General features: G+C 41.4%; 1 protein-coding gene across 1 annotated transcript in view; it reads right to left on the bottom strand.

Annotated features, from left to right (window-relative positions):
- Positions 1-3,161: 3,161 nt before the first annotated feature.
- Positions 3,162-13,974, bottom strand: part of lig1 (ligase I, DNA, ATP-dependent) — a 57,420-nt gene continuing 46,607 nt past the window's right edge. The window contains exons 21-27 of the mRNA XM_058086570.2: positions 12,151-12,295; positions 11,750-11,832; positions 8,816-8,968; positions 6,934-6,987; positions 4,676-4,819; positions 4,480-4,572; positions 3,162-3,319 (exon numbers count right to left, since the gene is read on the bottom strand). Coding sequence (XP_057942553.2) covers positions 3,245-3,319; positions 4,480-4,572; positions 4,676-4,819; positions 6,934-6,987; positions 8,816-8,968; positions 11,750-11,832; positions 12,151-12,295 — 747 coding nt within the window. The 3' untranslated portion in view covers positions 3,162-3,244. The remainder of the gene's footprint in view (positions 3,320-4,479; positions 4,573-4,675; positions 4,820-6,933; positions 6,988-8,815; positions 8,969-11,749; positions 11,833-12,150; positions 12,296-13,974) is intronic.

The following is a 13,974-nucleotide window of genomic DNA, read 5'->3' on the forward strand; positions in this document are numbered from 1 at the left end:
ATGTGTCTCAAGACCCTGCAGTTGCGCAATATGTTGTAAATAAAGAGTATAAATGTGACTATAGTCGTGTTTTGTCATGTCTACAGGGCTCTAATAATGCTTTGTTCATTTTAATCTGAAAAAAATAATTTGTCTACCAACCAACTATATGTGGTTTCTTAAGTTTTTATTATTTGCCATTTTATTATTATTATTATATTTATTTATTTATTACTGATTGGTTGATTTTCTTTATTCTTGATTTCTTTATTTATTTTTCATCTTATTTTGTGTAGAAAAATAAAAAGATATTTGAGAACAGTGGAATGTTTTATCAGAGCTTTTCTTGTAGAAAATCGAAACCAAAGCAAAGTTTATTCATTTTTCTGTTTTTAATAAAGGCGTTTTTTGTTTATTTTTTTGGAAAACCTGATGCGGCCCAGTCTCGCCCAGACCCTAGCTCCAGTGGCCCCCAAGTAAATTGAGTTTGAGACCCCTGGTATAGAACAAGAACACTTTCTAATATCATTATTTTGTCAACTTTTCCCTGATTGCTGTTGTTTGGGCATGTACATTTAGTACATTTCCCATCTATTGATGCTTTCACAGTAGAAGCATCCTCATCCGACGACCACGGTGGCGAGCAGAGCGGTCACAAAGACGACACAGATGTGACATCACAAGAAGGTCATGAGACTAATGATGGCGGCTGTGATCCAATGACGAGCCCTCTCACCCCAGCCACTAGAGCAGACTGAAGTGAAACCCTGACAACAAGTAGAACACCATCACAAGCTAATGACCCATAAGCCTCATCCCTGCGGGGGTTATGTTGGATCAGCCGAAGTACACGTCCGCCAGGAACAGGAACGATTTTCTGGCTTGGCTTTTTCGCAGCGATGAGTCACACGGCGCACTCCAAACAATCCGGCACTGTGTCACAGAGCACGGTGGTCAGTCATATAAGAAGGGCCCCCAAAATAAGAGGGGCCCTGACATCATCAAATCCGAAAGGTTACTGGCCAACGCCGCGCGTTGCAGGCCAAAGAAAAACACTATTGATATTCTGTGGCGTTGTGCAGCGGACAAAGGCAGGGCTTGTCCCTCCCCGCTCTCTCCCTCACGGCCTGGAATGGCAGCGATGTCACAGAGAGCGCTAAACCAATGGACGGAGGGATGCAGAGGGATGGACGGCCGAGGAGGCGGAGGAGAACAAATGCTTTGTTCCCGCTGTATAGAAAGCAGCCATTGTGAGGGAGACACAGACACGATGAGGGACAAAAGTATTGGGACATGTTCCACCTACAGGAAGTGGAAAGCGAAGCAAATGACCAAGCCCACTCTTCTCAGAAGAGCTGAAATGACCTGAGAGAAGTCCTGCTTCAACGTCTGCTCTAGTTCTTCCACTCCAACACCTCGGAGAACATATTTATGGACCTTGCTTTCAACACTGGGAATAGAAACGGCTCTTCCGCAAAGCATTCCCATACAATTGAAAGCATTCAATTTTTGAACAAATTCAATATTGAACAAAGCAAAATTTGTTCTCAATCAGAAATCACTCCCTGGCTCTCTGGTTCTACAAAAGCAATCTTCACTCTCTAAATGTACTGCAAAAAAGGTCAGTAAGGATAATTCAGAATGCCGCCTACATACTAACTCCTTATTTCTGAAATCACAAATACTTCAACTTGCTGATATAGTTTATCTTCAAACAGCTAAAATAATGCATAAGGCTAAAGATAAGCAATTAGCTAAAAATGTCATCCAATACTTCTCTACAAGAGAGGAGAAATATGATCTCAGGGAAGAAGTACATTTGAAACACTTCTATGCTAGGACTACGTTATGCTAGCCATAGCATTTCAGTATGTGGAATCAAACTATGGAATGGATTGAGTAAGGACCTCAAACAATGCACAACGATGAGCCAATTCAAGAAACAATACAAGCAGTTGATGTTTGCTAAATACAAGGATGAGGAGTCTTGAACCAGTCATGATGTGCTATATATATCACTATATTGACGGATTGACGGTTAGTATGGTAGCCAATATGTCATTGTATGGTCATATCACCTCGTACTTCGGTACGTGACAAAAAAAAAAACTTAAACTATATTATGGAAAGCAGGAAGTGAACAAATGTAACAGTTACTGATTGTAAAAGTACCATCACACCATGCAGACCAAGATGTAATTTATGTAAGAGAAAATGTTGGTATTTTAGTGACAACATGACCAGAACGGCAAATGGCTCAAGGTGGGGTCACCTGGGGGCGGCATAAAAACCAGTGACAGGACCAGGGCTCCACAACCCAGCTTGCATGCAAGGACAACAGATGCCGCTCTTCCGAGATGACCCAGGAAGTCTCTGCAAAGACATAAACGCAGCTTCAAGTCATAAACTCAGCCAACAGGTGCACACTGTGGAGAAATACACATGCTTTCCTCACACACAATACGGACCTCATTATGTATTTGCATTTTCAATATTGCATGCTCTGCTGCCTGTTTGATTTCCATTTGGACCTTTCATACTGGAGCAATACGATGACGACGAGGCGGTGGCGGCGGTGGAGGATGATATTTGAAATTCAGATTTTTGAGCAACACTTGTATGTTTAAAAACAAAAATATGTGATAATATTCAAGGTGCACGGGCAGATGTGTGAAAGATGAAGATGCAATGAGACACTTACTTGGCAGAAGGGAGAACGGACCAATCAGAATTGAGGAATTTCAGAGACAGTGGTGTCCTTCTCTGGCCCACATGCCCAAACACACACACACACACACACACACACACACACACAGTAGCTTGCTGCCAACATCAAGCTGGCGAGCTGTAAAATAATTAGCATGAGGAAACAATGAGCACCTCCACAGTATGTAGCATCAAATAGACAATATTTTTACATGTGAACATTCAGTAGTGTGTTCTCACCACGTCTTCTCCTTGCAGTTTTTGGAAAACATTCACATCCGAACAGGAAGGAAGCGGTGTGCTTCATTGCTCATCACACACTGCACATCTGGAGTCCTATGGACAAGTCTCTAGACACGGGGTTAACCATGAATACATAAAAAAAAATACATCCTAATGAAGTGACCACCAACCAGCACCATGGGAGTCCTGCCTCATGAACCACGCAGATTGTCAAGATGTTTTAAAATGTGGCAGGAGCCTTTATTTTCATTCAAGTCAACAAAAATAAAGATATTTACATTCAGGATGATGGCAATGATTTTTTATGGTGGATGGGTCAGTAGAAGTCCTCAGGGTCCGCTTTGTCCCCCTGGTTCTGGATCTGCTGCTGCTTCTTGTACAGATCCGCTATCTGCAGCGAAACCCCGACAGGAGGAAGAAGAAATAAGATATTAATTTGACCTTTCAACTTGGCTACCTCTAGCTTCTTGAATTACATTCACGCCAAAATCAATAGGCTGATTGAGCTGACAATGAAGGATATACTCAGAATTTGAAAAAACGTGTGAGAAAACTGCTGAAAGTGAGAAGGAAGGTGTGGACATCTGAAAAGTTGAAAAGAAATGGTTTGACTGAAAGATCATCAATTCACACTTTGACGTCGTCTTGAATGCATTTGCCCTTTGACCTCAGCTAAATCAAATCAACTTTATTTGTATCGCACTTTTCCTGCAAAGACATGCAACACAAAGTGCTTTACAGAATTAAAACAATTACCACAATTAAAAGGAAAAAGCAAAGAAACAAAAGAAAGCCCCTCCTTCCCACCCTCCATACTAGACACACACACACACACACACACAGTAGGGAGACATGGCATGGCACTGAGGATCAAGGAAACGCCACCTTTGGGGTCGTCCACACTGGGAGGAGCCGCAGGCCGTGCCATCGGGGGACCAGCACCCGGGCCCCCCCTGACTCCGACAGACGGGCGAACCCCCACATTAAAGGGAGGAACCCCCAGCCGGCCGGGTCGAAGGGACCCAAGGATGGCACCCCCTCAGCAGACCCGACACAGCCCCCAGTGTGGAGGACCCCCCTGAGGAAACACTGGAGTTAAAAGCTGTAGACTAAGAGCATAAAATAGGACTAAAAAGATAAAAACATTAGAAAAGTTTAAAAATATTTGTTAAAAGCCTGATTAAAAAAGTGTTTCTTTAATCTTTTTTTTTAAAATGAGACCATCTCACGTCATACCACTGAAACTAGTGTGAGCTGTAGCAGATCCACCCGGTGACCCGGAGGAGACACGCAAGCACTTTCCATTTATTGTGTGATCTATGCATTAGAATGTTGCTGCTTTGGTGCCGGCTACCCCGGTTTATTAGGCAGAAGTAACACTAAAGCTGGATGTTATACAGCCCTGTTGCAGGGCCAGCCGTAAAGCGGCGGGGAATGTCCTTGTAGTTGCATTCACCCTTGAAATGTAAAAAACTTAACGGGTCCCATCTTGGGATGTGACCGCTACGCAGCAACTAAACAACTTTAATCACGCTGGATGAGGACACTCACCTGTGCTCCGGTCGTGGCATCCTCAGGTTTCTTATCGTCTCTGATGCGAAGGAAACGGGGAAACCTGAGAGAGATGCCCTTCTCTGGATCCACCTGAAGAACAAACAAGTGGAAAAGACTCGGCGATGGACTCAAAAACCTTCATGATCCAGTATGATGGACGTTTCAGCCACACAAAGTTAAACTCTAAACTGACCATTCCCATGGCGGCCTTGTAGACGGGAGACAGCGACAGGTCAGCGCACTTCACCTCCCACACCTGTACGGCGTTCAGCCACACGTCGGGCTCGGCTGATTGGTCAAAGCGGTAATAGGCACGCGGTTTGGGCAGGATGTGTTCCTAGTGGGAACAAAGAAATGTTAATTTCGTACACCCCAGTTTACACCAAATACATTTTGCCTTGTTTTTTTATACACTGCCTCAGTTTTGGTATATGCATGTAACAAACGTGCTCTGTGCTATTTATATATCACTATAATGACAGTTACTATGGTACCCATTATGTCATTGGATGTACTTCGGTACAAGGTGCATAATTAAAAAAAAAAAAAAAAACCTTAAACTGTTTTATGGAAAGCAGGAAGTGAACAATGTAACAGTTAGTGATTGTAAAAGTACCAGATGGAGGGGTAGGATTTAATCAGCTTTGCTTCTTCCTACTCCTTTTGGACATGTGGAACTGTGAACTGATTATGGGATGCACTCAATTGTAATCTGATGCATGTTCAAATGAAATTAAACCATTACCATTACCAAACTACTCAGTTTACCCTGCAGTGTATCATCATGTGTTCAAACAAAGCATCCTACGGGTTGCTGAGTCACTGTGCATTTTTATTGAGTGTAACTGATTAAAAAAAAAATAAATAAAAAAAAAACCCGGCATGGGGGCCAAAGTGTTAAAAAGTGTTAAAAGTGTTGCCAGGATGTAAGGGAAGCATCCACATCAGCAAACGCTTCTATCCATTTGTTATTTATCATTATTTTTGCATTGTTTTCTACTTGTAATATACAACTATTCTCTTTAAAATGTTTTTTTTTTGGGTGTCTGCTTCCAGTTAATTGGATTTACATTATTTCTTATAGAAAAAAAATTACCTTGGTCAGACCTTTTGGAATTAATTAATAACATAATATCAGAATCAGGGCTGCACGGGGGTCTAGTGGTTAGCGTGCGGACCTCACAACTAGGAGACTAGGGTTCAAGTCCACCCTCGGCCATCTTTGTTCGGAGTTTGCATGTTCTCCCCGTGCATGCGTGGGTTTTCTCCGGGGACTCCCACATTCCAAAAACATGCTAGGTTAATTGGCCACTCCAAATTGTCCATAAGTATGGTCATTTTTCATTGACGTAATGATATTATATGGTAAAACAACGCATATGCAACATACCAGAAGCAACAAACTTAGTATTGACATTAGAGTTGGACTGTCAAGAGTTTTAAACAAATAGATTAAATAAACTCCAAATTGTCCATAGGTATGAATTTGAGTGTGAATGGTTGTTTGTCTATATGTGCCCTGTGATTGGCTGGCCAGCAGTCCAGGGTGTACCCCGTCTCTCGCCAAAAGACAGCTGGGATAGACTCCAGCACCCCCCGCGACCCTTGTGAGGATAAGCGGTAGAAAATGAATGAATGAATGAATAAATATCAGAATCACAATATACAATATGAAACTGAAGTATAATTTAATCCTGGCAAAGAAAAAGTCATTAAACAATAACATTGCTATCAATGTTCCACAGTAAAGTTACAGTGCCGGGCGGCAATACGTACACACTAGCCACACGTTTCCACATTACACACACTGTCGGACTGGCGCTGATCTGAGAACGCAGCCAATCATCTGGCAGCCTGGATCCCATCAGCCTCCTTAATCCACCATCCATCATGCTCACAAGGGGCGCTTGATTACGAAGCACAACAGCGGGAATGAATTGAGCCGGGTAGGTGAGGGGAAAAAAAAAAAAACGCTGGCTTTTCAATCAGTGTGATTGTGCTGTACTTTGCACCGTAAATAACTTGAAGACACTTTGAAGTGTCACCGTGTGCAGTAAGGCCCATTTATTTCACTCGCTGTTGTTACTTAAACTCTTTAAACACAAATGTAGGTGTTTTTTTTTGGGTTGTTTCTTTAAGCTACGCTAGGTTGCTTTCCGTTGATTTCAAATGTACTGCGTGCGGAGCTTTGTTAAAAGCCGTTGGACTTTAATAAGAATTGACTCACTCAACTCGATTTTACTCAACTCTTTTAACCAACGGGAAGACTAAAACAAGGTGATGTTTACCACATCATGAATGAACCCAATCAGGGCTCGCCCATCAGTGGGCGGTGGGGGCCCGGTGGAAATACAATCAACTACATTCAGCCCCAAAATGAAACGGCCTGTGTTGATACAAGCTGTGGCTCTGTTGGAAAGAAAAAAAAGAGCGAAAACAGCACTGCTCTACCTTTAAAAACTTGTAGTGTTGCTCCAAATCTTCATCCTTGAAGCCGGTGCCGATCTGGAGGAGAGACAATGAGATCAGACAGCTGTTGTAAGATGAGTGTGTGTAAAAACTCCCTCTCAGCAGCTGGTCTGAAATATTGATACCAACGTCAACAAATGGTCTTTTTAGTCCGCTATCACCAGCTTGCCTGTTCCATTCACGCAGGTATCAGTGTGCATTGCGCGTGTGTGTGTATGTGTTCTTGTGTGAGTTTTGCTGGCAGCGCTGCACTCACAAATCGCTTTTTCATGGATAAAGACATAAAAGTTACAGCGGGAAAAAGTAGGGATTAAAGATTTTTGGAGGATGGAGACAGGAGAGAACTTACACTGCATGGTGGAGTCGCACCGGGACTTGTTTACACACATTGCCAATGTTACAGCTAACATACACCAGGTTTAGAGGGGAAAATGACAGTTCAAAAGACTCACGCACAAACCTAAAGTAACATACCTGTGCAAACACGCACACACAGACGCCCTGCAGCTGGTGCACAATTGCCACAAACAGAGAAATATAACTATAATACACCAGTGGCCCAGAGGGGGGCATGTCCAAAGGATGAGGTTTTAATAGCTTGACTTAATTTGACTTTTTTTTTTAACTCTCCATCCAGCCGGTGACTTCCTTATATGGGCGTGCCCGGGTAGTAAAATTAAAATAGACCACTTTGGAAATCCAAGGAAATACCGCTGGAATAGGTGCAGATTCTGAAAGCTCTATAAAGCTTTTTTCTAACTCTCTATCCAGCCGGTGACTTCCTTATATGGGCGTGCCCGGGTAATAAAATTAAAATAGACCACTTTGGAAATCCAAGGAAATACAGCTCGAATAGGTGCAGATTCTGAAAGCTCTAGAAAGCTTTTTTTTTTAAACTCTCCATCCAGCCGGTGACTTCCTTATATGGGCGTGCCCGGGTAATAAAATTAAAATAGACCACTTTGAAATCCAAGGAAATACAGCTGGAATAGGTGCAGATTCTGAAAGCTCTAGAAAGCTTTTTTCTAACTCTCCATCCAGCCGGTGACTTCCTTATATGGGCGTGCCCGGGTAATAAAATTAAAATAGACCACTTTGGAAATCCAAGGAAATACAGCTTGAATAGGTGCAGATTCTGAAAGCTCTAGAAAGCTTTTTTTTTTTAAACTCTCCATCCAGCCGGTGACTTCCTTATATGGGCGTGCCCGGGTAATAAAATTAAAATAGACCACTTTGGAAATCCAAGGAAATACAGCTCGAATAGGTGCAGATTCTGAAAGCTCTAGAAAGCTTTTTTTTTTAAACTCTCCATCCAGCCGGTGACTTCCTTATATGGGCGTGCCCGGGTAATAAAATTAAAATAGACCACTTTGAAATCCAAGGAAATACAGCTGGAATAGGTGCAGATTCTGAAAGCTCTAGAAAGCTTTTTTCTAACTCTCCATCCAGCCGGTGACTTCCTTATATGGGCGTGCCCGGGTAATAAAATTAAAATAGACCACTTTGGAAACACACAATGGATCCTCACATTTTCTATTGTTATACAGGGTAATTTTCTTTTTCAAAGATGTAAAAAAGTGAAAAATTAAGATGTTTCATGTTTCTAACATGAAATCATTCTTGCGTGGTCCTAAATATAATACTAAATATCATACAAGTGATTATTCCTAACCAAAATGGCAAAAATGGCATAAAAACGCATTGATTGTAAGATGGGTCATTTTTGACCCACTTATGGAAGAGTGTAGGGTCCAGTCACTCGTGCATGTAAGGGTTAAGTCACTAATTCGAGTGCATTTCGATCTATAGTTCACATTACAATGAGCGCGAACTGTAACAAACGTGCAAGTTATGACGTACGCACCTTGCAGACGGTCTGAAACTCCTCATTGTCTTCATCATAGCAGGCCAGCAGGAAGCCTCCGTATGTCCCTGTTCTCTTGCCTTTTCCCAGGTAGGCACCGATCACACACAAGTCCACTGTGTCGCCCACACCTTCCAGGTAGTCCTTCTTCAGCTGTTACAGCAGAATGTTTGTGTTAATTTGGACTTCTTGTTCTTAACCCTTCAGGTTAAAATTACATTATACTTACTCAAAATGGCCCCGCTCGTAAAAGGCGCAACTAAAATTGAACCCATTTTTTTTTCCCACTTTCACGGCATCAATTTTTTCCTACCACTCCAGACATGACCTTTTTTTTCACTAAAATACTAGCGGATATGCTAGCTCTTGCAGCTCGGGTTGAAGCACTCGGTTCTAAACATGGAGACAGCTTTGAAAAACTAAAAAAGCCTTGGATACAATCAGTCATGACCATCCTAATCCCAAAATTAGGAACTTGAAACACTTATATACGAGAACAACGTTAAAAACCCACAGCATTTCAGTATGTGGAATAAAATTGAGTAAGGAAAGTGGATGAGCGAATTCAAGAAACAATACAAGCAGTTGTTTGCAAAATACAAGTAGAGTATTGAATGTGTCATGTTATGTTTATTTTTGTTATTATATATCTCCATTTTGATGGTTCTAATTCTGATCATAATTTATTATAGGTGTGAAAATTTACCATTACATCACTATATGGTTACATTACCTTACACTTCTTTATGTATTAAAAAAAAAATCCAAATCACATCTTGAATATAGGAAGTGAATAAATGTAATAAACATATTGTAGTAATTAGGATTTAATAAGCTTTGCTTCTTTAACTGAATTGAATTATGTGATGTATTCCATTCTAACTCCATGTATGTTCAAATAAAATTGAGCCATTACCAAAAATGTCTAAAAGGGACTTTCGTTCATGCGCGGTGCTGCGTCAGTCTACGGATGACGCGTGATTCCCTCTGCAACCACTTCTGACTCCGTGATGGATGCACGCCAGTCTCGCCACTACCCCAGTTCGGCTGTCCAATGAGCGCGCATAGCTCGATCGGACCATGACGAGTGAGCGTGGATGATACATATCAGCATCGGCAGCATAAAACCCTAATCGGAGCATCCCTAGTTTACATTCTTGAACAGATTAATGAGCACAATATTAAAAAAAAAAATCCTGGCCAAGTTTCGTACTATGAGTACGTACTTAAAACTGTCCGATAAATCAAAACAGTGAAATAATCATAGTATACACTTTTGGTCAACCAAGGTACCTTGAGGGCTCTGCAGTCTGAAAAATGCTACAAAGAACTCATTTAATCAAACATTCCGAAGACAAAAAGTGCATGAAAATGTTCAAAGAGTGAATTACGATGAGCTGACACCCTGAAGGGAAGCTTGGGATAAAAGCCAGGGTTCTATTACGGTCATCAGAGAGGTTTTCAAGTACTGTTTGGAATTCTGCTGGACTGGAGGAAATTGTGCAATTTGCGAGCAGTTACCGAGGAGAGATTGTCTTGCATTTAAGCCATTTGTATGCAATGTCAGCACCCTGCCCAACTATACTCGGTCTATGGGTCATCTGAGAGATCGAAGGCTTGATTTGGAGACCCGAACCTCAATTAATCCTCAATATAAATACTATAGTACTCATCATACAGGGGAAGTTTAGTCTGCATCTGAGACTTTTTAAAGCAGTGATTTTCAACCTTTTTTGAGCCACGACACGTTTTTTTTTTACATTGGAGAAATCTTGTGGTACACCATTAACCAAAAATGTTACAAAATGTCACCACAACCATACACGTGCATCAATAAGTCTATCGGAGGAACAAGGTAGGTGTCGCCACACGGACCAATATTACATTGCTCTGCCAGTCTTTACACCACAGACACTCCACAGTAGCCACGTTTTTACATGACGAGTTTTTCTCTTTCCGAATCACCTTTCGGGAAACAATGGTATCCATAGAAAGGAATATTCCAATCTCTTGTCTACATGCACCGTGAAAATCAAACAGAATAGTCAATAGGGCATGCCCAGTAAAACGTAAACATCAACATCACGTGATACCAACTTCCCCAAGTTTTTCTTTCACTTGTTGGAATAACTCCATATTGCCAGTTTTTCGTCTGTCCAGTCTTGAAATTTAGTTTGAATCAAAAACAAACTTTGCTTAGTCCAGTGCCGATTGCTGGCCTCCATTTTTAAAAGTGAAGAACGTCTGGATCTGCGTGTTACGTCATATCTGAGCATGCGCTGAAAGAACGCACCCGGGATAAATTTAAACAAGAAAAGATCAAATTCAATCTTACTAAATATTTTATAATTAAACTCAGGACATGTTTTATATATATATTTTTTCTTTTTTAATAAAACTGCACTTAATGACGTGAATAAAGTATAGAAGGGTTTAGATTCTGTTCCACAGATGGCGCTAATGCATACGAAAGCTGCTTGCCAACCGCCAATAAACAACAGAAGAAGAAAAACACCACAAAGAAGAAGGCACCCTGACAACTTTCCGTTTGAGCGGGTACAAGATACCTCAATCAGATTGGTTAAAGGAATATTCCATGGTCCCTGGTCTCCTAGCTGTGAGGTCTGCCCGCTAACCACTAGACCGCCGTGCCGCCCCAAATGATGATTAATAAATGTTAATTATAAAAAGTGATATTGGATAATTCCTCACGGCACACCTGACGGTTTCTCAAGGTACACCAGTGTGCCGCGGCACGGTGGTTGAAAATCACAGTTTTAAAGGATGGGTTGAATCTTTTAATACGGCGCCCCTTTTATTCCAGCTCTGCATGAAGCTCACCTGCTTTAATTTTGATGGATAGAACAGCTCCAATAAAGTGAGTCAGGTTCTACACCGTTAACAGTCGGGGTGGTTTGAGGACGCCGCACTCACCTTCAGCCAGTTATGAGAGCGCTTGGCGATTTCATAGGTGGCGTCCTTCTCCAGCGTCTTCACCATCAGGCCTTCACAAGAGTCTACACACGTACAGTTTGTAGTCATTGAGAGGCACTCATGCGTGTGTTTTGTCTTATAGGCAGAAATAACGTCGAGGTGATATTAGCAGTGTATGCTTTGTATTCATGCTGCACAATGACACACAAACACAAGTGTAGGCTGGAGAAAAGACACAGCAGGAAGTGATGCAAGTCCACAACAACCGCACACACACATACACACACGTGTGCGCAGCAGGCATACAGGCATAGATGAAACACAACTCAACGAGTTCAAGGCTCAAAGAGATGTCAGGAAAGAAAGAAAGTCACACACCAATTGCACACACACACACACACCTCGGACAGACTGCTCCAAGAACTCAGCAATGGCATCTGTGTTGTCAGAGTCGATGGATCGGGCAAACAAAAACTCTCCCTCCACCTCGGTGAAGCTCTCTCTCAGCAGAGCACGCCGTCGACACAACGGCTGCCGCACCAGCGACTGTGCACGCATAAACACACACAAAAATAAAAAACAAATATACAAAGTTATACAAATGGCATATCCGGCCGCTTCGCTTACTGTATAGCATTGCACTGCCAAGGATGAAAGAAAATCAGCTACACACGTACACACACACACACACACACGTAGTATATACTTCGAGACGTGCACAACAGTCACAAAACGCTTTTTGGACACACTTGAACCACCCACAGTAAAAAAACACGCACATCGCTACATTTCCAGCCGCCCACTGCAGTTTCAAGCTCGTTAGAAAACTGAAACTATGAGACTCCCAAATACCGTATCGCCAAACAATGATGAAGACAGAAGGCCACCTGTGTACACGTAAAAATAAACAAATAAATGTGTGAGCTATTAGCAATGCAGCATGCCATAAATACTTATAATTACACACCAGTGAGTGTTTATTTACCCAAAGTACAAAAGACGGGGTATTAATTGCAAGCGAGCGATAATTGCAGAGAGGTTTCTAAAAGTCATTATCTACAACAAGTTAATTTTTCTAATTTTAATTTGCAGCGTATGAGGAAGGGAAACCCAGTATATAGCACAACACTGCACAGCAGCAGAACCAGTGTTGTAATCGAGTTAAGGCGCAAGCTGCTCAGCTAACATTACAAGTGCTGATGATTTGATTGCGAGGCTCAACAAGAATGGCTTTGACACCCACAGTAGCATTTTAAAGCACACGCAGAGCTAGATAAAGTTGCTGGGTGCAGCTACTAATTTGTGAAATTATACAAATGCCAGGGCCCAAATATTTTTTTTTTAAAGGGGGAGCCCAATACCAATATTAGGAAATTGAATATTTTCATTGTTGCATTGTTAGCATAGGAAAAGTTCATTGTTGTTTCTTTTTTTGCTTCTTGAACTTCTTGCTGTTGCTAATTATAGGTTATCACATGGTTTGTCTGGTATCAAGCCAGGTATGATGTTGGGCCTGATACCAGACAAACCATGTGATGATCTTATTATCACATACTATTTAATCATGATCTTATTATCACGTACTATTTAATCAAAAGACCATTTTGTTTCCAGAAAATGTTCAGTTTATTACATGTATTATATCTAAACAGTGTAAACACAATAATTGCAAAACTATTTCAACAATAATATTTTATCAACAGTCTTATCTTATCAATGTCTGACAATTAAAGTTCCATTAATCAAGTTTGGGTTTTTTGGTGACTGGAGAAGCACTAAGCACTCGTGAGTGGACAGCTACAGGGGGTGATACTGGACATGGTTAAACTCTATATTTTATCAGTATCACTGCCCTGGGCTTTGACACAGTATCATTTGGGACTTTTCCCGTATCATTCATGGGCGGTTTCTAGGGTACAGGGACAATTAATACTGTAGTAAGTGATAATCTACCTTATATAATACTGTAGTATGTGATAATCTAGCTAATCTAGAGCAGTGATACTGATAAAATATAGAGTTTAACCATGTCCAGTATCAGCCCCCATAGCTGTCCACTCAGAGCGCGCTGCTCTGGTATCGTGCCTGTGAAACAACCAATCAGAGAACAGCACACGAGTGTGAACACACAGTTTACACTGTTTAGATATAATACATGTAATAAACTGAACATTTTCTGGAAACAAAATGGTCTTTTGATTTTTTGATTAAATAGTACGTGATAA

Source organism: Doryrhamphus excisus, linkage group LG11 (genome assembly GCF_037039965.1).
Source record: "Doryrhamphus excisus strain RoL-2023G ecotype Guam linkage group LG11, RoL_Dexc_Guam_v1.1, whole genome shotgun sequence".
NCBI lineage: Eukaryota > Metazoa > Chordata > Actinopteri > Syngnathiformes > Syngnathidae > Doryrhamphus > Doryrhamphus excisus.